The 27,319-nt window shown below is 40.4% G+C and overlaps 2 protein-coding genes across 19 annotated transcripts in view; one reads left to right on the forward strand and one right to left on the reverse strand.

Annotated features, from left to right (window-relative positions):
* Nucleotides 1-27,319, forward strand: part of LOC144301353 (RNA/RNP complex-1-interacting phosphatase-like) — a 74,193-nt gene that overhangs the window by 42,011 nt on the left and 4,863 nt on the right. For 4 of the 18 annotated variants that reach the window (XR_013368181.1, XR_013368173.1, XR_013368178.1 and 1 more), the window contains 6 exons: nt 610-661; nt 824-1,094; nt 3,187-3,225; nt 5,058-5,542; nt 5,765-8,684; nt 8,983-18,785. Coding sequence is in view for 9 of the 18 variants with exons in the window: in XM_077878248.1 (XP_077734374.1) it covers nt 610-661; nt 824-1,094; nt 3,187-3,225; nt 27,174-27,241 (430 nt within the window). In the remaining 9 variants the exon portion in view is untranslated. The other 14 variants (XR_013368176.1, XR_013368175.1, XR_013368177.1 and 11 more) reach the window with 14 other exon arrangements.
* Nucleotides 18,506-27,319, reverse strand: part of ENTPD1 (ectonucleoside triphosphate diphosphohydrolase 1) — a 99,031-nt gene continuing 90,217 nt past the window's right edge. The window contains 3 exon segments of the mRNA XM_077878257.1: nt 18,506-19,042; nt 21,339-21,473; nt 25,765-25,881. Coding sequence (XP_077734383.1) covers nt 18,836-19,042; nt 21,339-21,473; nt 25,765-25,881 — 459 coding nt within the window. The 3' untranslated portion in view covers nt 18,506-18,835.

Here is a 27,319-nt window from a genome sequence, read left to right on the forward strand (position 1 = left end):
TTTGCACTCTTGAGCATTTATCCCAGAGAACTGAAAACTTGTTCATAGAGAAATCTGACATGAATGCTCATAGCAGCTTTATTTATAAAAGTAAAAAAACTGGAACTACCAAATATATTATTTATACCAAATATTTTATATTATAAGCTCTATTCATAGTTTTTAGGAGTAATTATATAAAAATTAATACATGTTTTTTATTTCTTCTGACATGAAGTCAGTACAATAATACAGAATGTTATCAGCCATATGTGTAAGATTACTTCTTTAACCTATCATAGATTATGATAAAAGTGATCTGGTTATGACACATTCCTTTAAATGAAAAGATGCTGTGAAAATGTGTTGTGCTCTAGTTTTTAGGGGGAAAAATTACTATTTAATACCAACACACTTGTTTGGAAATTTACAAGTTAATAGTTGCAGGAGAGAGTTCGGGGCTCTTAAGCACAAACAGAAGAGAAAAATGAAAATGTGGTGCAATTCAGTTCAGGGAAACAATAGTTTGTGTCCTGTTGAACTGAACAAGGGGAGATTTTACTAAAGGCATAGCATTTATCCTTTATTATTCAAATACTTAGCATTTATAGCATATTTTCCCCCTAATAGGACTGGGAAAAGGTCAAGACATCTTAATGACCAGCACCCTCGAAATGATACACAGATAAAGGATTATGATTATGTCAACAGTGGGCCTGTCCAGAGTCCTAGGGATTTTTACAAACGCCAGTGTAGTGACAGCATGGCAGAAGAGAGACACTTGAGAAATTGGGATATGGGTAACAAAGGACCAGGACCAAGATGTTCATTCTTTGCTAATCACCAGTGTTATGGCATCTCCCGAGAAGAAACAGATTTCAACAAGATACAAGGAACAAGACCGAGACCATTTCATGATCATCAGTGTCACAGTGGCTGTCATGAACCAGATGCTGGAGATGATTTTGATTTTGTTAGCAAAGTTGATGGACAAAGGAGACATTCCATTCAGAAACATCAGGCCTATAGTAATTGCTGGGAACAATTTCCAACAAAAGATTTTGGTTTTACTAACAGAAGTTGGGAACAAAAACGACAACCTTTCTCTAACAACCGTGAGTACCCACTCCATGGTGATTTTCAGGACCAGTTACTAGTACAAAGCTTTCATTTTCTCAACAGAGGTGGTGGTTTTCAAAGGCAAAAACCTTTCCACCAGGACTGTTTTCATGATGAAATGAATTTGGAAGATTTAGAATGTATTGATGAAGGATCTCTACATGACCATTCCAACAATGATTTTTCAGAGAAAATGTCATTGAAAAAATATGTTAGTAGAGATCATGGACAAAGACCACCTTTTCCAAGGTTTCAAAAACAAACACAGTTAAGAAATTTTGATTTGAACAGCAAAACAGGACCATGGCAATTAACCTCCTGTACCCACCCAACTAATGATCCACAAGAACAGATTCTATTGGAAGACTTGAATTTTGAACAGGAAACATCCTTACCACAATATTTTCGGGACTCTCTACTTCCTGATACCATAAATCCTGATGGGCATTTAGATAAGTGAGTCATTTTGTTTTGCACAGTAAGGAATGATACTTAACTCCAGCAAAACACTCAGATTTCTTTCAAATTAAGGTATTTGTATAAGAGTGATACAAATTATCACCTAAAACTAAAATTCAGATTTATTCTTAAATAGATTCAATTTATAATCAAGGTTTATTTTTGATGCTGTGAATTAAAAATTTACCTTTTTTCCCAACATTGAAGTAAATATACAAATTAGATTTAAACAGTTTAACCCTTCACTGTAAGCTAATAGTAAAAAAAAAAAATATCAGGAACAGACTTCAAAGAAATACCATGACTTTTACATAAGGATTTTTTTTTTTTGAGATTTATTTCATTTATTCATGATAGACACAGAGAGAGAGAGAGGCAGAGACACAGGAGGAGGGAGAAGCAGGCTCCATGCCGGGAGCACGATGCGGGACTCGATCCCGGGACACGATCCCGGGACTCCAGGATCGCGCCCCAGGCCAAAGGCAGGCGCTAAACTGCTGAGCCACCCAGGGATCCCCTACATAAGGATTTTTAAAAATAGAGTTGACCCTTGAACAACATGGGTTTAAACTATGCGGGTTCACATTTATGTGGATGTTTTACAGTACTGTAAATGTACTTTCTCTTAATGATTTTTGAAGAATATTTTCTCTAGCTTATTGTAAGAATACAGTATATAATATATACTATTTAGGACCACATGTTAATCAACTGTTTATGTTACCAGTAAGGCTTCTGGTAAACAGCAGGCTGTTAATTGTTAAGTTTTGAGGGAGTCATAAGTTATATGTGCATTTTCGACTATGCAGGGATAAGCACCTCTAACCTCCAAATTGTTCAAGGGTCAACTGTATTTCTTGTAGATGTGCTACAAATTATTTTTTAAAATTTTAATTTCAGCATGGTTAGCATACAGTGTTAAATTAGTTTTAGGAATATAATAAAGTAATTCAGCAATTCTATATATTGGTGCTCATCAGGATAAGTTTGGTATTCTTAATCCCCATCACCTATTTCACCTGCGTCCCACCAACCTCCCTTTTGGTAACCATCAGTTTGTTTTCTATAGTTAAAAGTTTGTTTTTTGGTTTGTCTTTTGTTCGCTACAAATTATTTTTTATTTTTTATCATTATTTTTTACAAATTAGTTTTTAATATACATGTGCCAGGAGTCCTTTCTCTGCCATGCAGTAATTGTCTTCTGTGCCATTAGATGGGAGCATCAGGAGAACATGGACTACAGTGAAACTAAAGTGCAAGCAGAAGGAGAGAGGGGAAGCCTGACATTCTAAAGGGAAAGTACAATATAAGAAAGGATATAAAAAGGGATAGAAGTAAAAAACCAAGCCAGGAAAAGAGAGCAGTATGGTGGGATAGAGGATAAGACCATAGAAGAGGGGAAAAGTTTGAGAAAGGAGATGAAGAATATAAAGTGAATATGTGCTTCCCTTTCAATTCAGAATGTTTCCTCCAGTTGTACAGCATCATTCTACATGTACCTGGAGAGGTGTGAATTTTTACCTGAATCTCCTACAGGTTATCCTGGTTTTCTTTAGAAACTTTTCTTTTTTTTCTCCTACCTTTCCTACCAACCTCTCACTTGTCTTCCTCACTTTCTTCATTTCACAGGGACCATGGCACTGATAACTGCAGAAACAAAAGTCAGAGGTAAATGCCGATTGAGCTGTGCAACCATCTTTATCAATCCTATCCCTGATTGCTACCATTGACACATAAACATGTTAGAAAATGCATATTTATTGAATCCACTTGTATTCAAGGTTTATATACAACTTCTGCAGATCCCGGCCACTGCCTTGGAAATGACTGTCACTCCTCCCTTGTGGTCTTGGGGTTGCAAAACCAATTAATTGGTTTATCTGCAGCTGGGTTACCAGTGGCTATTAGTTGGTACCAGTTAGGTTCGAAATTTGTTTCATTTCCTTCATAATAGCTTAGCTCTATTCCATGATTATAAGTCTGCACCTAACCCGAGCCCACTGTCTTCCAATGGACAAGATAAAATACAAGATTGGTCAATAAAAATCTCTCACTCCCCTTAGGACAGCCTTTCTCTTACTGATGATGCTCTGGGTTAGGAGGATTATAGAATTCAAAAGAGGGCATGTAAAAGAAAAGGCCTTTGGTTGGCTTACTTTTTTCTCCCATCTTGTCACTTAGTACCAAATTTGGGGTCAGGATTACAAGCATTCTATGTGAAAAAAACAGAAGTTTCAGTATAAAATAATATTCCAGGTGCCTGGGTGGCTCAGCAGTTGAGCATCTGCCTTCGGCTCAGGGTGTGATCCTCAGAGACCCGGGATCGAGTCCCAAGTTGGGCTCCCTGTGTGGAGCCTGCTTCTCCCTGCAGGGCTCCCTTAGGTGGAGCCTCCTATATCCCTCTGTCTGTGTCTCTGCTCTTCTCTGTGTGTGTGTGTCTCTCATGAATAAATAAAGTCTTTAAAAATAAATAAATAAAAGTATATTCAATACTGATTTATATTAAACTACTCCGTAGAAATCAGATTGGAGTTTTTGTTTTAAATTACCTAGTTTTTCTTAATTTCCTAACTTCTTCAGCTATTAACAGGATTAAAATGGCTCTAAGGTATTCTGATCAAATAGACTGAGAGGAAAAATTGAGATAGACCAAAAGAGACCTTGGTTTGAGGGTAAAAAGGGCAAATGACAGCCAAGACAGGACTCCTGCCCTCTTCCTTTCAACTTACCCACTACTGACAGTATAACACACATATTAGCAACTTGGAGAAGGGGCTGCAGTAGGAAAAAAAAATGAGTTCTTTATATAGACACTATCAAATATTTATACTAAAAACCTGCTGGAATTATCCCACAAATGTATATTTTAGTTGAGGTTAATCGAAAGAAAAATTTTAGGTTTAAACATGTATGAAAAGCAAAAACTACAATTTAAAACAGGTGACTCATTAGTCTTTAGCTTCTCGGTGTCAAAGAAATATTCTAAAAGAGTCTATGGTCATATAACCCACTGAGTTGCTGCTACACCAGAATGATTCTGCTGATGTCTTTAACTTCATAATTCACAAAGGAATAGGCAAATATAGTTGCTGTGGTCCTAAATCTCTGCAGGGTGAGGAGGGACCCACCCCCTTTCATGTGAGGTATGTTCTTCCATGTGGTTAAGGACCTAAGCCCTTGGCTTACGTTACAATGTTGCATCACACAGGGGCTCTGCCCACCTTCACTGTTTGATTATTGGTAAAAAGGTGTATACTCACTTCTTTCAGCATGGCACCCCCCCATAAAGTTTGAATCTTGTTCTGTGATTATAATTAACTCCTGTTTGTGTGACACTTATAAAATGGTGACAAGTGTTTAAGTTCTGTTAGGCACATGGATGTGTATTATCCTACTATTGTTTATGTTTGAAAGCTCGAATAATAAAAAACTAAAAATAACTATATATTACATTATTAGACTGGTGTATCCAGAAGATAATCGAAGAATACATCTTCCAGGTGGATTTAGCTGCGGAAAACAGAGCAGATTGACAGCATATTCTTCACAGGAACTTTCATCTCTATGTGAATTCCAAGAAGATGGTTCAGTTGACTATTGTGGAATCAGAAACCCAAGAGATATGGAACAGGACAAAAGTTCATATTTTTAAGCTACTGATTACAATTACAGTATGCCTGCCAATTGTAGAGCTGGAGAGAGAGCATTATGGACTTACTTTTAGAAAAAAACTGCAAGTGGTGCCGAGTAGTTCACTTTAAAACTGCCCACCATTTATCTATACTTGCTCCCTTTGTACTATTACTGGGCCAAAAATAATTTCATAATCAAATAAGCTGTATGTCAGAAGGCAGCCTGTGTTATTACAAAGTTAGCCATCTACATCTTTCAGTTTTTTCTAAGAGTATTTATAAATATAAGGAAACTATAATGTGGAATACATGTAGTTTTTGCTTTTGCAGCACTGGAAATTTGTTTTTTTTTTGTTTTTTTGTTTTTTTTAATTTTTATTTATTTATGATAGTCACAGAGAGACAGAGAGAGAGAGGCAGAGACATAGGCAGAGGGAGAAGCAGGCTCCATGCACCGGGAGCCTGATGTGGGATTCGATCCCGGGTCTCCAGGATCGCGCCCTGGGCCAAAGGCAGGCGCCAAACCGCTGCGCCACCCAGGGATCCCCGAAGCACTGGAAATTTGATTTATTGAGGCTCTATTTTTAGTTATATATGCTAATGAATTGCATTTCTGGTTGCAAACTTCATAAAAAATAATTTCCTTATGATTTATTTATTCATTTTACAAGTGATTATTGTGTGCATAGAGCAGGAGATAGATTCCACCCCATGGTTAAACTACAAAATCATAGAGCTCAAAAGCCCATGAGAACTAAATTTCTCAGCCAGTAACTCTTCTATGGCTCATAGTGCCGGGAGAAGGAAGAATCCATCATAGCAATAATAAGAAACCAGCTGAACTTTATGAAGTCTTTAAAGGTTCCATGTCGGCTTGTACTATGGATCACTTCCAGCTCTTTCCCACGGGTTTCTAGCAGAAGCGCAGGAATAACACGCTGGCAGGAGAACTGGAAGAAATCCCTAGGTGGCACACCAGGCTCTCACTGGGTGGTAGGCTGTGGCTCCCCAAAGGCAGAGGGCAAGGCAGACAAATCTGAATGAGGCACAGAAGAATTGATGAAACCGTTGAGGAATGTTGAGTATAGAGAAAAAGTTAAGCTTTGTGAATTGCCCTTGAGCTGGCCACTGGAGTGGGCTGCCAAATGATGATGGCAGTCACCTGAGAGCCAGTAGAAGGAACTCTGGATGCTAAAGTAGCCTACGGCTTTGATGCTCGAAGTGTGCCTGGACGGCAGTACTGGCATTACCAGGCAGCCAGTGGGAAATGGAGAACTTCAGCTTCACCCCAGACCTATTGAATCATCTTTTATTAATTAAAATTTCTATTCCAACAAGATTCCTATGTGAGTTATATACACATTAAGTTTTGATAAGCACGGCCTTTTAAGGTGCATTCTAATCCTTAAAATTCTACTTAAATAATGTGTGTGATCAAGAGCTACACAGAAACGAAATGCATGGTCCAAGGAGAAGTTCAGCGTAAGTAATGCAAGGAGGCATCACTGAGGAAGCAGGAGTTGAGCTGGTCCTTAAGAGCTGGAGGAAGATGTAGGTCATGTCAAGAGACAATGAAATAAGTATACCAAAGCAGAAATAGTAGTATGGACCAGTCTTCCTGGCAGTGGAGAGGTAGATTAACCTAGACCCAGAATAGAAGGATCTGAGGTCTAATCCAGGCCTAGAAAAAGGGCTGCAGGAGCACAGGGAAGAAACAGTTTATTCTGACTTGGAGATGTGAAGAAGGCTCCACTGAAGGCATTTGAGCTGAGGTTTACAGGTAGAGTGGGGCAGAGGTGTTCCAAGTTGAGCAAATAACCTGAACAGTGTTGGGTGAACAAGCAGTCTGTCCTGCCTGGAGTGTAGGTAACATCAGAGGGGTGGAGTGGGATGTAAGCCTGGAGAGCGCTTATAGGCATGGTTCAGGTAGCTTGAATGTCCGTTGGAGAGTTTGACCTTATTTTGTAGGCAATGGACACCTACTAGCAATTTTAGGGAGCAATGTGAGAAAGCCTGCTTTCTTTAGAAAAGATTTTACTTATTTCTTTCTTAACTTACTTATTTGAGAGAGTGGGAGGAGGAGGAGAGGGACAAGCAGATTCTGCACTGAGCACAGAGCCCGAAGCAGGTGACCTGAGCCAAAATCAAGAATCCGACACAACCAACTGAGCCATCCAGCTGCCCCAAAGCCTGTTTTTTTATAAAGCTCACTCTGTCATTAATATTGGAGACACAACCACCATTCCTGGTGTCAGGTCTTTACTGGGATGATAATAAGATTGGAAAGGGGAATCAAAATGAAAAATGTTGCAAAGATAAAATGGGCAAGTGCTGATGAGTTGATGAAGTCCTGGTTACTTGACACAGTGCTGGCATTAATTATCATATAATTCAGGAGTCAGGGCGGGTTTAGGAGGAAAAATAGAATTTGGTTTAGGTCACCCTGAGTACTCAGTGTTCCCCACCCAGCTCCCAGGGTTTCCTACCCTTTCTTCTTAGGACTTCATTATAAGGAGTGATGCTGTTTTTTAGGTGACTGTATCTCATTTTTTATTGACTGATCCATGTACTGTGGTGACCTTTGCTATTCACTATACATTCAATAGGGATATAAAAACAGAAAGTCAACTCAGATGCTGATGAGGGTGATGCCATCACTGTATCATCAATTTAAAGTTAGACATTTATTTAACATAGAGAAATGCAAAACGTATAGCAGTGCTTCTATCACATGTACAGTCTTAAGTGCTACTTTTCTAGAGAAGATTCACAGAGATACTCCTTTTCCCATTATTAAAAAAATCCATTATACCTGTGATAAAACTAAATGTACTCAGTTGTATTAGATTCAGGTACAAAGAAAAACTTGGGTAGTTAGCTACATTTTTTCCTAAATACATAAAATAAAGAAAATAAATAGATGAATGTTCTCTTAGGAAATGGTAATAGAACCATACCATAGAATGGTTCTATGGTAATAGAACACAAGGCTAACTGCAGGTTGCTAGAACATCCCGATTAAGGCTGTGGAAAGAAGTTGCAGATTGATGCCATCTTGGAAGTAATGACATTTTTAAAAAATATTCCTTGGCAAGATAAATAGACTCTAATTTATAGAAAACAGCCTTTATGTTTTAGTTAATGAGACACTGTGTGGTAGGTTGTCATTATGCCCACTGCTTCACTCCTCTTCTGTATTAGAATAAGCTATTCATGCCCTTTGCCATATGACCTAGCCATTCCTCTCCGTATTTCTCCAACTTGCTAATTGTTGCCCTTAGTCATATGACTTATTTTGGTCAGTAGAATGTGGACAGGGGCCTGTCCTGGCCAAGCTATAAAAGGCATCCTGTTTCTGCTCTTCCTCTCTGGTGTTCCTGCCATTCATAAGAGAATGCAAGGTATGGGAGCATGCCTGAACTAGACCTACTACCTGAAGGAGAGCTACCCAGCTGACATGCAGACCCATGAACATGAAAATCAGCATTTGTTGTGGTAAGCCACTGAAACTTTAAGGTTATAATAAATTTAAAAGATACAGCTCACACAAACTGAAAATAAACATGGTTAGTGAGCACAACTAACCATAAGCAACTGTCCCATTCTAATGAGATAGCAGCTATTAGAATCTGAATCAGAGAGGGACCAGACCAATCTGAGTGAAATCCAGCTCATCTTTCAAACTGATGATAAATGAGAATATATTTTAATAGTAATTTTAATATAGTAATCTATGTGAGCTATTAAAAAACTAATCTTTATTTTAATACTCAAATTTACTATTTGATTATAGAATATAATCATCAAAACTATCTTGTATCAACTTTGAATCCAGATTACATTTTCCAAAGGTCTTTCATCACACATCTTGGCCTGAGTAGCAGGCATCTCTGCCTTCACGAAAAAGGCAACAAAACCTGAGGAATAAACTGAGATTCTGAGCTGAGATCTTGTGTGTGTGTGTGTGTGTGTGTGTATTTTCTTATTGGAGTTCAATTTGCCAACATACAGCATAACACCCAGTGCTCATCCCGTCAAGTGCCCCCCTCAGTGCCTGTCACCCAGTCCCCCCGACACCCGCCCACCTCCCCTTCCACCACCCCTTGTTCGTTTCCCAGAGTTAGGAGTCTCTCATGTTCTATCTCCCTCTCTGATATTTCCCACTCATTTTTCTCCTTTCCCCTTTATTCCTTTTCACTATTTTTTATGTTCCCTGTATGAGTGAAACCATATAACATATGTCCTCCAATTGACTTACTTCACTCCGCATAATACCCTCCAGGTCCATCCACATTGAAGCAAATGGTGGGTATTTGTCATTTCTAATGGCTGAATAATATTCCATTGTATACATAAACCACATCTTCTTTATCCATTCATCTTTTGATGGACACTGAGGCTCCTTCCACAGTTTGGCTATTGTGGACATGCTGCTATAAACCTTGGGGTGAGGTGTCCCGGTGTTTCACTGCATCTGTATCTTTGGGGTAAACCCCCCCCCCCAGCAGTGCAATTGCGGGGTCGTAGGGCAGGTCTATTTTTAACTCTTTGAGGAACCTCCACACAGTTTTCCAGAGCGGCTGCACCAGTTCACATTCCCACCAACAGTGCAAGAGGGTTCCCCTTTCTCCACATCCTCTCCAACATATGTGGTTTCCTGCCTTGTTAGTTTTCCCCATTCTCACTGGTGTGAGGTGGTATCTCATTGTGGTTTTGATTTGTATTTCCCTGATGGCCAGTGATGCAGAGCATTTTCTCGTGCTTGTTGGCCATGTCTATGTCTTCCTCTGGAGATTTCTGTTCATGTCTTTTGCCCATTTCATGATTGGATTGTTTGTTTCTTTGCTGTTGATTTTACTAAGTTCCTGATAGATCTTGGATACTAGCCCTTTGTCTGATATGTCATTTGCAAATATCTTCTCCCATTCTGTAGGTTGTCTTTTAGTTTTGTTGACTGTTTCTCTTGCTGTGAAGAAGCTTTTTTATCTTGATGAAGTCCCAATAATTCATTTTTGCTTTTATTTCCCTTGCCTTCATAGATGTATCTTGCAAGAAGTTGCTGTGGCCAAGTTCAAAAAGGGTGTTGCCTGTGTTCACCTCTAGGATTTTGATGGATTCTTGTCTCACATTTAGATCTTTCATCCATTTTGAGATTATCTTTGTGTATAGTATAAGAGAATGGTCTAGTTTCATTCTTCTGCATGTGGATGTCCAATTTTCCCAGCACCATTTATTGAAGAGACTGTCTTCCAGTGGATAGTCTTTCCTCCTTTATTGAATATTAGTTGACCATAAAGCTCAGGGTCCACTTCTGGATTCTCTATTCTGTTCCATTGATCTATGTGTCTGTTTTTGTGCCAGTACCACACTGTCTTGATGACCACAGCTTTGTAGTAAAACCGGAAATCTGGTATTGTGATGGCCCCTGCTCTGGTTTTCTTTTTTAATATTCCCCTGGCTATTTGGGCTCTTTTCTGATTCCACACAAATATATATTTTTAAGATTTTATTTATTCAGAGAGAGAGAGAGGCAGAGACACAAGCAGAGGGAGAAGCAGACTCCATGCAGGGAGCCCGACGTGGCGCTAAACCGCTGTGCCACCGGGGCTGCCCATGATTCCACACAAATCTTAAGATGATTTGTTCCAACACTCTGAATAAAGTCCATGGAATTTTGATAGGGATTGCATTAAATGTATAAATTGCCCTGGGTAGTATTGACATTTTCACAATAGTCTTCCAATCCATGAGCATGGAATATTTTTCCACCTCTTTGTGTCTTCCTCAATTTCTTTCAGAAGTGTTCTGTAGTTTTTAGGGTACAGATCCTTTACCTCTTTGGTTAGGTTTATTCCTAGGTATCTTATGCTTTTGGTGCAGTTGTTTTTGTTTTGTTTTTTTTTTTTTTTTTGAACACACGCGACGGAAACTTTTATTTTTCTTCTTAAAAATTGAGGTGTAACTAACCTATAACATCAGGGTAGTTTCACGTCTACAGCATAACGATTCCACATTTGCATACGTCGCAAAATACCCACAGAAAGTCTCAGGGCGCCCGGGGCTCAGCAGTTTAAGCGCCGCCTCCAGCCCAGGGCGTGACCCCGGGGTCCTGGGATCGAGTCCTGCATCGGGGCCCTGCATGGAGCCTGCTTCTCCCTCGGCCTGGGTCTCTGCCTCCCTCTCTGTCTCTCATGAATAAATAAAGTCTTAAAAAAAAAAAAGTCTAGTTGACCCCTGTCATCATCTGATCAGTTTTTTTTTTTTTTTACATTTTTAAACTTTTTATTTTAGAATTATACATCTAAAGACTGTTGCAGAGACAATTCGGAGAGGTCTATCGGTGCAGTTGTAAATGGGATTAACTCCTTAATTTCTCTTTCTTCGGTGCAGTTGTAAATGGGATTGACTCCTTAATTTCTCTTTCTTTGGTGCAATTGTAAATGGGATTGACTCCTTAATTTCTCTTTCTTCAGTCTCATTGTTAGTGTATAGAAATGCCACTGATTTCTGGGCATTGATTTTGTATCCTGCCACACTGCCGAATTGCTGTATGAGTTCTGACAATCTTGGGGTGAAGTCTTTTTGGGTTTTCTACATACAGTATCATGTCATCTGCAAAGAGGGAGAGTTTGACTTCTTTGCCAATTTGACTGCCTTTTATTTCTTTTTGTTGCCTGATTGCTGAGGCTAGGACTTCCAGTACTATGTTGAATAGCAGCGGTGAGAATGGACATCCCTGTCGTGCTCCTGATCTTAGGGGAGCTCCCAGTGTTTCCCCATTGAGAATGATATTTGCTGTGGGCTTTTTGTAGATGGCTTTTAAGATGCTGAGAAATGGTCCCTCTATCCCAATACTCTGGAGAGTTTTGATCAGGAACAGATGCTGTATTTTGTCAAATGCTTTCTCTGTATCTATTGAGAGGATCATAGGGTTCTTGTTTTTTCTCTTGTGGATATGATCTATCACATTGATTGCTTTACAAGTGTTGAACCAGCCTTGCATCCCGGGGATAAATCCCATTTGGTCATGGTCAATAATCTTCTTAATGTACTGTTGGATCCTACTGGCTAGTATATTGTTGAGAATTTTTGCATCTGTATTCATCAGGGATATTGGTCTATAATTCTCCTTTTTGGTGGAGGCTTTGTCTGGTTTTGGAATTAAGGTGATGCTGGCCTCATATAGCAAGTTTGGAAGTATTCCATCCCTTTCTATATTTTGGAACAGCTTTAATAGAATAGGTATTGTTTCTTCTTTAAACGTTTGATTGAATTCCCCTGGGAAGCCATCTGGCCCTGGACTTTTGTGTCATGGGAGGTTTTTGATGACTGCTTCAATTTCCTCCCTGGTTATTGGCCTGTTCAGGTTTTTGTTTCTTCCTGCTCCAGTTTTGGTAGTTTGTGGTTTTCCAGAAATGCATCCATTTCTTCTAGATTGCCTAATTTATTGGCTTATAGCTGCTCATAATATGCTTTTAAAATCGTTTGTATCTCCTTGGTATTGGTTGTGATCCTTCCTTTTTCATTTGTGATTTTATTAATTTGAGTCTCTTTTGTTTTTAATAAGGCTGGCTAATGATTTACCTATCTTAATAATTTTTTCAAAGAACCAACTCCTGGTTTTGTTGATCTCTTCTATAGTTCTTCTGGTCTCTATTTCATTGAGTTCTCGAATCTTTATTAACTCTCTTCTTCTGCTGGGTGTAGGTCTTATTTGCTGTTCTTTCTCCAGTTTCTTTAGGTACAAGGTTAGCTTGTGTATTTGAGTTTTTTCCAATTTTTTGAGGGATGCTTGTATTGCGATAGATTTCCCTCTTAGGACTGCTTTTGCTGTATCCCAAAGATTTTGAATGGTTGTATCCATTCTCATTAGTTTCCATGAATCTTTTTAATTCTCTAATTTACTGGTTGACCCTTTCATTTTTTAGCAGGATGCTCTTTCACTTCCACGTGTTTGAATTTCTTCCAAATTTCTTCTTGTGATTGAGTTCAAGTTTCAAAGCACTATGATCTGAAAATATGCAGGGGACAATCCTAATCTTTTTGTATCAGTTAAAACCGGATTTTGACCCACTATATGGTCTATTCTGGAGAAAGTTCCATGTGCACTTGAGAAGAATGTGTATTCAGTTGTGTTTGGATGGAAAGTTCTGGAAATATCTGTGAAATCCATCTGGTCCAGTGTATCATTTAAAGCTCTTGTTTCTTTGGAGATGTTGTGCTTAGAAAATCTGTCATTTGCAGAAAGCACTGTGTTGAAGTCTCCCAGTAGAAGTGTATTATTATCTAAGTATGTCTTTACTTTGGTTATTAATTGATTAATACACTTGTCAACTCCCACAGTAGGGGCATAAATATTCATGATTGTTAGGTCCTCTTGTTGGATAGATCCTTTAAGTATGATATAGTGTCCCTCTTCATCTCTTACTACAGTCTTTGGGATAAACTTTAATTTATGTGATATGAGGATGGGTACCTTTGCTTTCTTTTGAGGACCATTTGAATGGTAAATGGTTCTCCAATCTTTCATTTTCAGGCTGTAGGTGTCCTTAGGTCTAAAACGAGCCTCTTGTAGACAGCAAATAGATGGGTCTTGTTTTTTTATCCAGTCTGAAACCCTGCATCTTTTGATGGGATCATTAAGCCCATTCACGTTCAGAGTTACTATTAAAATATATGAATTTATAGTGTCATCATAATACCTATTCAGGTATTACCTATTTTTGTGGCTTATTTCTTTGGGATTCCTCTTTCTTTTACAGAGTGCCCCTTAATATTTCTTGCAGACCTGGTTTGGTGGTCACATATGCTTTCAGTTTCTGCTTATCTTGGAAGCTCTTTATCTCTCCTTCTATTCTGAATGACAGCCTTGCTGGATAAAGTATTCTTGGCTGCATGTTCTTCTCATGTAGGACCCTGAATATATCCTGGAGCCCTTTCTGGCCTGCCAGGTCTCTGTGGAGAGGTCTCCTGTTAATCTAATATTTCTCCCCATATAAGTTAGGGATCTCTTGTCTCTTGCTGCTTTAAGGATCTTTTCTTTATCTTTGGAATTTGCAAGTTTCACTATTAAATGTCGAGGTGTTTAACAATTTTTATTGATTTTAGGGGGGGACCTCTCTATCTCCTGGGTCTGAATGCCTGTTTCCCTCCCCACGTTTGGAAGTTCTCAGCTATGGTTTGTTCAAATATGCTTTCTTGTCCTCTGTCCCTTCTGGCGCCCTCTGGAACCCCAATTAAACGTAGATTTTGTCCTTCTGAGGCTGTCATTTATTTCCCTTAATCTTTCCTCATGGTCTTTAGTTTTTCTCTTTTTTCCTCAGCTTCTTTCCTTGCCATCAACTTGTCTTTATGTCACTCTTTCTTCTACCTCATTAACCCTCGTTGTTAGGACCTCCAGTTTCGATTGCATCTCATTTAATTGATTTTTAATTTCGGCCTGATTAGATCTAAATTCTGCAGTCATGAAGTCTCTTGAATTCTTTGGTTTTTTTCCAGAGCCACCAGTAGCTTTATAATTGTGCTTCTGAAACGGTTTTCTGACATCGAATTGTAATCCAAATTCTGTAACTCTGTGGCAGAGAGTACTGTTTCTGATTCTTTTGTGGTGAGTTCTTCCTTCTAGTCATTTTGCTCAGTGCAGAGTGGCTAAAAGCGAGTTTTATTTATTAGAAGCGCAAACTCTTCTCTCTGTAGCGTTCCAGCTGTTCTCTCTTTAAATCTCAGGTCGAATTGGTAGGTTTTCAGGATGATTTGAAAGTTACCTAGGTAAGTTGGTGGGGACAGGTGACTTGGGGACCCTACTCCTCCACCATCTTGCCCTGCCCTCCTGAGCTGAGATCTTAAAGAAGAATAATGTCTAAGAATTTTTTAACTTCATATATAATAAATAATAGGAAGATGTTATAGTATCTATAGCTGGTTCTGAAAAAAAATCCCTCAGTAGAAAGAAAGGATTGCTTAGGTTTTCTTAGCTCTGAATGTATTTTTAGACACATGCTGTCCAGTGTAGTAGTGACTAGTCATACATGGCTCTCCATCACTTGAAATGTAGCAAGTCCTGATTAAGTCCTGACCTGCGATATACAACACAGGTTTCAAAACTTAATATGAAAAAACAAATACTAGTTTTTATATTAACTACATGTTGAGGGATCCCTGGGTGGCACAGCGGTTTAGCACCTGCCTTTGGCCCATGGCACGATCCTGGAGACCCGGGATCGAATCCCACATCGGGCTCCCGGTGCATGGAGTCTGCTTCTCCCTCTGCCTGTGTCTCTGCCTCTCTCTCTCTCTCTCTCTGTGACTATCATAAATATATATATATATATATATATATATATATATATATATATATATATGTATTTTAAAAAACTACATGTTGAAATGATAATACGTTGGCTGTAGTCACTTTTTTAAACTCTTCTCCATTCCTGGGTTGATTGCACCCTCTTTTTACTTGCAGAGGTCATGACTGATGCAACATCAGAATGAAGTATACTCTTAAAAACTTTTATTTATATTGCATTTTTTATATTTCTTATTAATTTAAGAATTGGGTAAGGTGAAAATTTTCTCTCTCTCCCTGTCTCTCTCTCTCTCTCTCTCACACTCACACACACACACACACACACAGCCTACTTAAGTAATATCATTCTTTTGTCTACATAAGTAACTATTTCTGATATTTCCCCCTTATGGGTTCATAGAAAAAAGTTTCCTACCTTCTAAAGAAATGGTGGAACCAAGTTTAAGTGAATGGCCAGGAAGGAATGATAATCATTAATAACCAGTGGCCAATATTAAAATGAGTTGACAGTGACCCATTTTATTTGTCCCTCCTCATCTAGAATGGCCCAAAGCAGATTCCTGAATCTGCCATGAAACCATGTTTCCCTCCAACAAAAATGAGATTAGGTTGTGACTGCTGATTATCTCCCTGAGTTAAGACTTAAAACAAGTGAAATTTGACTCCCAAATACTTTAATAGATTTTTTTTTTTTTAGACCCAGGCTGCAAGACAGAAATGGAGTAAGAAAAGATTTCAGTTTATTGACGGAAACTGGTGAATTCTATTTTTTTATAATAAATTTATTTTTTATTGGTGTTCAGTTTGCCAACATACAGAATAACACCCAGTGCTCATCCCGTCAAGTGCCCCCCTCAGTGCCCGTCACCCATTCACCCCCACCCCCCGCCCTCCTCCCCTTCCACCACCCCCAGTTCATTTCCCAGAGTTAGGAGTCTTTATAAACTGGTGAATTCTAATTCCAACTTGCTGAGGGGCAGTGTTTAGAAAAGACAAAACAATAAACTTGGGACAGAAGACATGAATTTGCATATCTGCTCTAGTTTGTGTAACCCTCATAAAATGGAAATAGTATTTACACCCTTACAGGTTTTTTTTTAGAATCAGAGTGTGCATGACAGTGCTTTTTATATGTAGACATAAGAAAGGAGCTAGCTGCTTGTAGCTCTATTTTATGACCTTTTATTTTCATCAGTATCATCAACTACTGTTTATTTGATGCAGAACTGCTGTGCAGGGAGCAAGCACTATAAGAAGCTAGGAATATGGGAATCCTCGATTAGCATCGTATGCTCTGTATGTTACCTTCCAGAGTAAGTGAACAGAACATCAATGTTCCCATGACAGCCTTTGTGGACTTAAGTCCATCGGGGAGCAGTTCATCTGTCTACTTCCCTTTCTCCCATGCCCTTAAGTCCTATATTCATACAAAGTGAAGTATGTGCTTGGAAGTTATAAGGAGACAGTCTAGTATATTAGGGGGAGAAAATAATGGTTTAGTGCATTACAGACTTTTAGCTCAGCCACTTGGGCAAGTGACTTAACCTCTCTAAGCCTCAGTTTCTGTTTCTATGAAGTGGGAATGGTAGTAGCTCCCTTCAGATTGTTGTAAGGATTAAGTGAGAAAATGAATGTAATGCACTTGAGCACAGAACATGGGACACAGCAAATGCTCAATAAATACTAACTGTAACAATATAACTACTAGCACTAGAAAGAATTTAGACATGTCCAAACTTGGCTTCTCATTCCTAATCCAAGTACAACAAATGCAGTTGTGAGTAGCAGAAAAGAAAAAGTTCCTGTCCACAGCTTTATAAGCTTGTATTCACCCGTATATAAAAAAAAAAAAAAATGACTTGGTTATTCGCTAGATAGAAGGACATTTGGCTTCCAGTTTGTGGGAAAGCTTTTCCTCTCTCACCCCAGTTCCACCCTGCATCAGCTCAACAGTCAGTTCCCAGATGCAGAGTTAGGGAGCTTGGGACAACTTCAGAGTAACACACCACCACTCCACCTTTTCACAGGAGTCATTAAAGGAAGACAGTATGGGTCTCTTCGTGTTTCTGTGACAAGGTCTTTAAGTTGCTGCTTCTTCCACAAAACAGTCCACGGAGTAAATAAATAGAGCCAATACTGGTGTGGCAACCTCACTTTCAGATCTGGTTCCTGGCACACTTTGATGAGCAAATACTGTGACAGTGAAAAGGCATGCTATAGCCCTCTCACTACATTAAACCCAGGACAAAAAGATACAGCATGGCTTTTAAACTCCATGAGCATCTTTGTGGTACAACTGATTAGCATATTTGGCTGTTAACAGAAAAGTTGGTGGTTTGAACCTTTCCAGGGATGGTCTTGTCTCCAACTAATTTCTAGGTGGGGAAAATATTCCAGAATTAGATAGTGGTGATGGTTAACTGACTGTATACAACACTGAAATGCAGCTGAATTGTACACATAAAATAGTGGACTTTATGTTATCTGTATTACTACAATAAAAATAAAACTCCAACAGATGCATTGAAGGATGCATTTTCCAAACTTCATTGTAAGGAGTATTGTATTTGTATTTTTCTTCCCGACATGTATACCTACCATGTAGTATGCCCTGATACCTAAATACCTATATGTTATATCAGCTTTTAAAAAAAATGTCTGGGGGGGGGGTCCCACTGTTTAGCATTTCGGCATCACTTAGGAACATATAACTCATCCACATCCCTGTTTTGGCTTGGTTTAAGTACTGTATTAACTATATAAGCACATAAATTCTCTTGCAAGACTCTTTGGCCCTAGCACATATTTGCTTAGTCTAGAAAATTCTCCCATGCAAACGGCAGGATAGGAATGAGATGTGTGTCTGCCTTCTCCAAAGGCATCGTATAGCATTCTTAATAAACGGGCAATAGGAGAAAGAAAGGGTCTGTAACGAGTACAACAACCAGTTCCTGAGATTCTTCTTTTAGCCAGTGCAACTTGCCAGCACAGGACTCAGGACTCTGAGTTCTTTGAGATAAAGTCATGATTGTTTTTTTATAAAGCAAAGATCACAAAAGGTAGCAAGTCTTTAAGACCTACATAAGCTCAGAGTACAAAAGAGAGAAGGGGAGTTGGGAAGGACTCACAAAAGAGACGATGTCTGCCAGGTAGTCCTTGAGGCAGAGGTGGTGAATACATTCCGCGGAGAGGCTTCAGCGAAAGTCAAAAAGCTTCGTGCTGGTCAAGGCTGGCCTTTGTGAGCAAGGAAGGATGACCTTGTGCACCAACGTGGAGGAGAGTGCTTCTTGGGCAAGTTTGTTTTTTCACTCCAGCCAGCAGATTTCAGCGGATCCTGCTATACCATGTCTTTCCAGAAATATGAAGGCTTGTAAAAGACAAGCAAGCCTATGATGACCACTGCGACCAGGATCAGGGAGAAGAGGATCATGAGGAAGATGTAGGTGGTGTGGGAGAGAGGCTTGGAATACGGCTGCTCGGCTGGGATCATGTTGGTCAGGTTCAGCATGTAGCCCAGAGTCCACCCGACATTGCTGCTTTGGATCTGCAAACAGTGGAAAAGGCTGTTGCTTCGGGTCTGAGGATTAAATGAGCTTTCGCGCAATCCTATCCGGAACACTTAGCAACAGAAGGTGGAGAGCACCGTGTTCTGTTCTCTAAATGGATTACTTTTACATTCTCAGCTGGGAATATGGTTGTGGGGAAAATGGAGCTGGAGCAAGTGATTAAGGAGGTTTGGAGTCTTACTGCTCTACTCCTGAAATTCAGAGAGGACTTTGGTGAATAACTTCCCAATTCTCCTGCCTCTACATAGGAAAACGTTTGGAGATTTGCATTCCTCTTTTGTTGTTTGAATGTGGAAGGAAGGGTGTGGAAGGCAGAAAAGGACAGACAAGCAGGCAAAGGATAAGAGAATTATGATTGTCCCTGGCCTCTTACATCTATGTCAGGCCCAGGAATCTCACCCTTCTGTACCAGGATGCCCTTATCATTTCAGGAGGGAAGATTGGGGAAGACTCCCAGCAAATCGGTGTTATTTTATGGAAGTTGAAAGACTGTTGAAAGACTGTACATATATGTGAAAAACACATATGTGAAAATTTATTATTCATAGACTATCTATATAGTCTATAGCGTATAGACTATATAGTCTATGAATAATAAATAATTTTGAAAATGTTTTTATTACATGAGTTGTGCATGCTCATAGTAGAAAAATTAGGACATACAGATAATCCTAAAAAAGAAAAAAAACCAGCTATATTTCACCACTCAGAAGTTGCTCCTGTTATCTTTTTATGACCTGTCTTTCCAGTCTTCTTTGTGCATTTTTTTCTTACATAGCATGGAATTAAGTTATGTGTAGAATTATTCACTTAACAGTACCTTTCTAAATATCTTATGTCTCAAGGGATCATCATTAGCATGAAATGCTTTTTTTTTTATAGATTATTGTATGATTCTTTTTTTTTTAAAGATTTTATTTATTCATGACAGACAGAGAGAGAGAGAGGCAGAGACACAGGCAGAGGGAGAAGCAGGCTCCACACAGGGAGCCCGACACGGGATTGGGTCCCGGGACTCCAGGATCGCGCTCTGAGCCAAAAGCAGGCGCCAAACCGCTGAGCCACCCAGGGATCCCACATGAAATGCTTTCTATGTTTATTTTTACTTACTTTATCCAATTATTTATAAATCCTAGAAATGGAGTAATTGGATAAAATGACTTGCATATTTTAAGGCTTTTAGCACACATTGCCAAAACAGTCTCCCCAAAGGTTGTGCCAGTTTACATTCCAGCCAGTTTCCATGTGGAGATGCTCCTGTCCCCTAAACCTTTACCAGTACTGGCAATTAACAATTGGTTAAAGGTCCACGTCCCTTATGGGGGACAGGAATCTTACCTGACTACATGTATCAAGGAAAGGACAAAAAGATACAGCAGAGTTAGAGGAATTACCACCTACCGTGTAGAAATACTGGACCATTCACTGAAGTCCAAAGAATAGAAATCACTTGTAAATTTGATATAGACATATCCTTCAGACAGACAAAATAAATTGTGATAAAATGAAAGGAAGATTAGGAATTAAATCAAGGAAAAGATTTGCATTTGAATCAGCAAAGTCAATATTGACTAGTGTGAATCCTTTAGGCTGCTACAGACCTCTGCCTCAATGTTTTGCCTTGCTTAAAGACACCATATTTAATAAATGGAATAAACTTTTTCCCATTAGTGGGTATGGGTTTAAAGGGCAGAAAAGTACTGCTCTTGGTGTTTTTCATGCAGCTTATCAATATATTTCTCTATGCCTGGATCCCTGCAGGTGGCGCTGTAGTAAGGCTCCTGCTAAACCTGACTTCTAAGCAGAGACCCCCCCCCCTCCCCCCGCCATTCACAGTCACTCATCTCTTCCTTTTTTGCTAAGCTTTCAGATTAGGCAACCTTGAAGCTACAACCAGCAAGGCCTTCAGCCTTTATGAGAAGCCAAGATAGTCATTTCCAGATTCATGGAAGGGGCCTTTGGGATGGATGTTGAAGTCAGCAAACGATCACTGAAGCTACTGTAATACTGTTACATTTAATATCACACTGTTTGCTTTACAAGGAGTTAGTCACTGTTTTATGAGCAGAAAGGAGAGGCTGAGAATGCAGGTCGCTCCCCTTACATAGGATATCCTTCACCAGCTGGTCAACATAGGAGGGCTTGACACAAAATGTCAGCTTGGGTTAGAGATGAAATGGTAGAAAAGGACATCACACTGACTCCAACCTCTTTCAAGCCCAAAGCTGCCTCAGTCACCCAATCTCCCCACAACCCAACAAGTACTCCAATTACCTTGCCCATGAAATGAATATTCTTCCAGGAATCCGCTGTGAAATGATAGCTACTCAGGAGAGAGAGGATGTAGGTTCCAGAAAAGCAGTATTCACTTAAGTATTTCTCCTTCACGTCACCAAAATATGTCTTCAGCTGGAAGTGAAGTGAAGGAAATATCACACACATACAGCAGGCACCGCTCCATGGCTCTCTTTATGGTTAGATTTGATTAAGACAGGAGAAAGGCCCGGCTCACCCAGGCCCAGGTGCTGGCTTCTCCAGTGAGCTCTGGGAGTGGTGCTGCACTCCTTCAGTGGGTGCAGGGCTTATAGTTTACAGTGTTAAGGAAACTTTTCCTCCACTGGATTCTGTGGGATATTAACAAGTGCTCCAGGAAAACAGTGGTTTCTGTGGTCTCGGAGGTTCAAAGCATGGACTTTCAGTATACTGTTTCACCTCTCTGAAACTTGCATTTCACAGTCACATTAGCATTTTTAAAAACTGAAAAATCTTACATGAAAGAAATCCATCAGTCTTTGTTTAATTAGTCTTTTCTCTGCTCTTGACCAGAGTCTAAGTTCAGAGTCTCTGAAGGAACTAGTGCATCTGAAGCATCTTAAGGCAAGAGTGTCATAAAAGCCTTGCCACTCAGTTTAGTACCTGGACTAGCAACATCGGGGCCTCCCAGGAGCTTGTTAGTCCTCACCCCAGAACTATCAGTGCAGAATGTGCTGTTTAATGTGATCCTCAGGTGATCACATGCACAGTAGTTTGAGAAACACAGATCTACAACATAGTTTAGGAGGCATTTTGCTCAGGACTATTAACAGTGCCAACATCTCACCTTCTGTCCTCAGCTCTTACTTGACTTCTTTTTTTGCTAATGAATCATGCAAAGGGGTCTTCTTGAGTCCTTCATGTGTTTGCTCACCCTGCTCCCAAATGAAGGGCTGCCTACTGACCCTTACCCTTATCTCTCCTCCTGTTGTAAATATATACCCAGATGCCCCCAGCTTGCTCTGCTCTTCTCTGGCCCTCAGAGAACAACAGGCCAGAACATCTCTAACTCAGCCCAGAGTTGTCTGTAGCCCTATTCCTCAGGCCTTCAAACAGGCATTTCCTTCTGGGCACCCGGGGCAGAGAGAGAACTACTATTTGTTAAGCATATATCAAGTACTAGGAATCATGCCAGATGTTTCATATGTAGGACCTCCTGGCTACCTTGCCCACCCATCACCACCACCACACTTTTGCCCAGATTTCTCTCTCTTCCTAAGGAACACCCCCATTTCTGAACCCCCTAACAACCAGCTGGTTTCTGTTTCTCACTTGGTTTCTGCCAGCCCCCAGTCTCTGGAAAGCTAAGTCCACACCTAGCCGGCTTTGTCCTGCTCTGATGTAATTCTCTGAATGACCCAACTTGGAACTTGTCTTTTTATCACAGTCCTAGAAATGACTCTTTGATCAATTCCTCTGCATGTGAGGTTCTCCCAAGACCTTGGTGTAACATCAGTACCTACCCAGATCCCTATTCCCTTCTTACGGTAACTGCACTATGTTTTTCCTTCATGGAAAGACTTCTACCATTTTTTTTTTTTTTAGATTCTATTTATTTATTCATGAGAGACACACAGAGAGAGAGAAGAGAGAGAGGCAGAGGGAGAAGCAGGCTCCATGCAGGGAGCCCAACAGGAGACTCGATTCCAGGTCTCCAGGATCACACCCTGGGCTGAAGATGGTGCTAAACCGCTGAGCCACCCAGGCTGCCCAACTTCTCTCATTTGATGTAGTCTCAGCAGGCCCATCAAACAAAAACTGCTCTGGAATTCCAGGAATCCACTAGGGACAGACTTGAAACTGCTGCAACCCATAGGTCCTTAAAAGTTGGCCTATCCCTTGGGGGAATGCCATTTTGGTCCAACTTCCCTGAATTCAATAACATTCCTACCCCCTCCTCCTTCTGGAAAGATGTACATTCCCGTGCCATCTAATCTTCTGAGGATTAATTATAATAGTAGCCAAAAAATGTGGAAGCCAAAGGCATCTACCTGGTTCATCAGTCCAGATCTGATCATGATAATACTTGTGGACTCAATACTATGTGCTCTCCAAATCGGGGGTGGGGGGGGCAATGGTTTGCCTTTCTCCCACACACACTGCTTTCTCTGCCTCTCTCTCCTCTCTCTATTCCCAGGGCAGTGGGACAGTACCAGCTTCTCTCCTCCTCACCCATTTCCCCTTACCACTTCCCCCATATGAAGCAGTATGGCAAGTCTTCAAGAATGGGATGCAGTTCTCTAGAAAGGGTAAAAATCCATGAGGTTAAATGTCAGAACCCAGAGTATATGGAGAAATCCTAGTTAGTGTATACACAGAATCTTATAGCACTGTTCTCGTAGACCAGATCTTGAATGCATATATTTTCTGGTGCAGAAGTGATTATTCTGGTTGTCAAAATTAGAGGGTTCCCAGCCCTCTAATTAACCTATCAGAAGACAAGCATGAAGTGTCCCCTTCACTCACTTTCCTAACCTCTCCTCCCAAGGGACCCAAGGAATGGGGGCACTTCCAAGGATTTGGAGGACATCAAAAGGTGTAGTTTGCATTTTATTTCTCTTGCCAAAGCAGGGACGGGCAGCATGATATATGTACAAAGCATCTAGCTTACTTTTCAGCATATAATATATGCTTAACAATTGTCAGCTCTCTCTAGGCCAAAGGTGTCTAGAAGGGACATTCCCAAACTCAAGTTACACAGGAATAGTAGGAAAAGAGTTGCCCTGTAAGAGCATACTCGAGACCTATGCTGCATTCCATATGGATAGACAATGCATTTGGGAAAAATGAACCCAGGGTTGTAACACCCTCCTCAACATTGAGGCTCTGGGTGAGGGTCTAGGTCTTAGCCTGCAAAAGATTTCCGGATTTCTCCCAGGTGCAGGCCTTAATGCCTTAATAAGTCTACTTCCAGGACCTCTAGCCAGCTCCTCATGTGGCTAATCTGAGCAGACCTATAGGTCTGTGTGTAGGCATTGCCATCCTAATGTAACCAATGAAATTAAAAAAAAAAAAAAAAAAAAAGGATCGAACTTCAGTCTGAACAAGAAGTAATTTTTTTCTAAGGACGTCTGGGTTGCTCAATCAGTTAAGCGTCTTGACTCTTGATTTTAGCTCAGTTCTTGATCTCAGAGTCATGGGTTTGAGCCCTGCATTGGGTGCCATGATGAGTGTAAAGCCCACTTTTAAAAAAAAGAATTTCTTCCGAAAAGAAGTTTAAATTTACCTCCTTCACAGGTATACATTGGGGTTGTTTCAAGTTGCCTTAACTCCAAGATGCTCACCTTCCTCCACAGATCACTATGAGCTGCACAAAGGCTCCCTGGAGTGTAGTAAACTGTCAAGTGTTGAGGCATTTCAAGGGTCTCTTTCGGGAAGCCCTGAATCCCTTTCTTTCCTGTTCTCAGACAAAATACGGAGGGAGAAGTCCACGCCTCACGCCTCATGCTCTTGCACAACCTTCCTTCCTCTCTGTCAGTGCCAAGGAGACAAACATCCATTTCTAGTTCATTACACTCCCTCAGAATGAAAGTACCATTCACATGTGCAACCCTGTCACCTTAAAGCCACTGCTATTTCAAACTATCCCTAGCTGATCTTTTTTGATAAGAATAGAGTCCATACCTCTCTCCTCCCTGGAAACTTTCATCAGGCAGTACTAGATCTTGAATTACTCAGTGCCTCGGACAAGAAAAAATTTGTGCCTCAAATTTGTGATAAGTAGGATATACCTGGGACTTGCCACAGGGGTGTTTAATTTTTAGCAGATTTTGTCAATCGCCGGTCTTCCTTGCTAATAAAACTCGGACTTGGGGGTTGGAGACAGGGATGTGCAACAGTGTACCCAGCCCCAGAGAGTAGCTCAGACTGGATCTAAAGCTCTACGCCAGTCTTAAAATCCTGCACCTGCTTTCCCAGCCTGTTCCTGCTAATGAGAGGTAAGAGAAAGATTGCTAAGGAGCTTCTGGGGTAGGTTTTATACTTTCTTGTAGAATGGAACAGATGGATCTGGCTCTACCCTTCTTCTGACCTTGAACATAAGTAATCTCTGAAGCCACATCTTGTGTCCATGAAGAAAATAGGCAGAACACCACAACTGGAGAAATGATGGCTGAGACAGAGCGGCTGCTGACCCCAGGCCAGCAGCTCCCGACTGCCAGACTCGGTATCAGGTGAGAAAAGTAAGACCGTTTTTGCTTAAGCCATGGTCTGCTCAGTTATCAAGAAATGCTGATGCACTCACTGCTAACCTAGCGCGCCCTCTGGGCTTCTTTAACATGTTGGCTGGTCTCCGTCCAGTTAGCAGGACTTGAAGAGCAGAATCACAGCCTTTGTGCCCCCAAGGGCGCAGGGCAATACGAAACAGCTGCTGTGTCTCATCACTTACCTCCTCCCAAGGCTGAGAGCAGAACTTTTCCATCGTGTCAATCACCTTTTCCTGAGAGGTGGTTTCCTCTAATGTAAGGTTCAGAAAATCCATCACATAGTAGTAAGCCGAAAATGCCTGTAAGAGAAGATGTGGTTTTGCACTGCGTCCGCCACGGAGGGATACTGACTCACCCTTCAGAAGGCCACACTCCTGAAGGTGCCTGGAAATCTCTGTTGGGTAAATGAATGAACCAAATAATATTCCAGACCCAAAAGTTGTTTCCTTCCTGGAAGAGGAAGGAATTGTGTCTGTTCCTTTACTGCTGACATGCATTTCTGAGCCACCTGGTAACTAAGTGTCTCTATGATTTTAATGGAAGAGTCAGGAAGAAAGGAAAATGAGGGAGAAGAAAAGAGAGAAGAAGAGGTTAAAAAACCCTATCTTTTAAAAACTGTGTATTACAGATGAGCTTTTAATAAATAAAAACTGGGAATTTCTATACAAAGATATTAAAAGTTATCTCTAGGGACACCTGGGTGGCTCAGTGGTTGAGCCAGGTCGTGACCCCTAGGGATCCTGGGATCGAGACCCACGTCTGGCTCCCCACAGGGAGCCTGCTTCTCCCTCTGCCAGTGTCTCTGTGTCTCTCATGAATAAATAAATAAAAATCTTTAAAAGTTATCTCTGGATGGCAATTGTGTTTTTTCCCTTTTAATTTCTGCTTTTTTGGCCTATTTCTATTATGTACATGTACTGCTTCTTTTAAATGGTCAACCTTTATCTAACAATAATTTGTTGAAGTCTATTTTGAACTAAGCACAACTGAAATGTTTTTTAAAATCATTATGATCACATGAGAAATACAAAAAAAGAGTACAAAAGAGTAAAAAGGAAAATATTCAATTAAAATTCACAGAATAAGTGCTTGGAAGAGTTTTCTACAATACTGAGCTCCATGTCTTCATTTTCTACTCCTTCTCACCTTGCAGTGGAACTTTTGTACCCCTTCTCCACTAACCTACCAATTCCAGTGGCCACTTAGAAAGCAATTTGATCAGATTACTCCTCTACATAAAGCCTTCAGTGACTCCTAGTTAAAGTCCAAACTCTACCGGGCCTCTCAAAGGCAGACATGTTCCAACCCTTCCCACCATATCAATACCACCTCCTATCCCTGCCCACCTGCACACACCCCACCCCAGGCCTTTCGTCACCGCCAAGCTTTTCCTCCCCTGGGGTTGCACACTTGCTATTCCCTCTGTTGCAATTCCCTTCACTTTGACTCAGAGAGGTTTTTCTGATCATCCACCCGGTTAGGACACTGTGTTATTCCCTTTCACCGGACTCTGCTTCTTTCTTCCCTGTGGTTGCCACGGTCTAATTTGCTTTTGTTTGTGTTTCTGGTCTTTTATCTGTCTGCCCTCTAGAACGCCAGCTCCATGATGGCAAAGATCACATTGCCTTGTTCTCGGCTGAATCTACTGCACTAGCATAGCACTTGGCACATGGAAGAGCTGTATAAATGTGTAAGTGGCAGAAACTGCTCTCTCTGGTTCCTAGAGCACTGCCTAGA

The sequence above is a fragment of the Canis aureus genome, chromosome 29, assembly GCF_053574225.1.
Source record: "Canis aureus isolate CA01 chromosome 29, VMU_Caureus_v.1.0, whole genome shotgun sequence".
Lineage (NCBI taxonomy): Eukaryota > Metazoa > Chordata > Mammalia > Carnivora > Canidae > Canis > Canis aureus.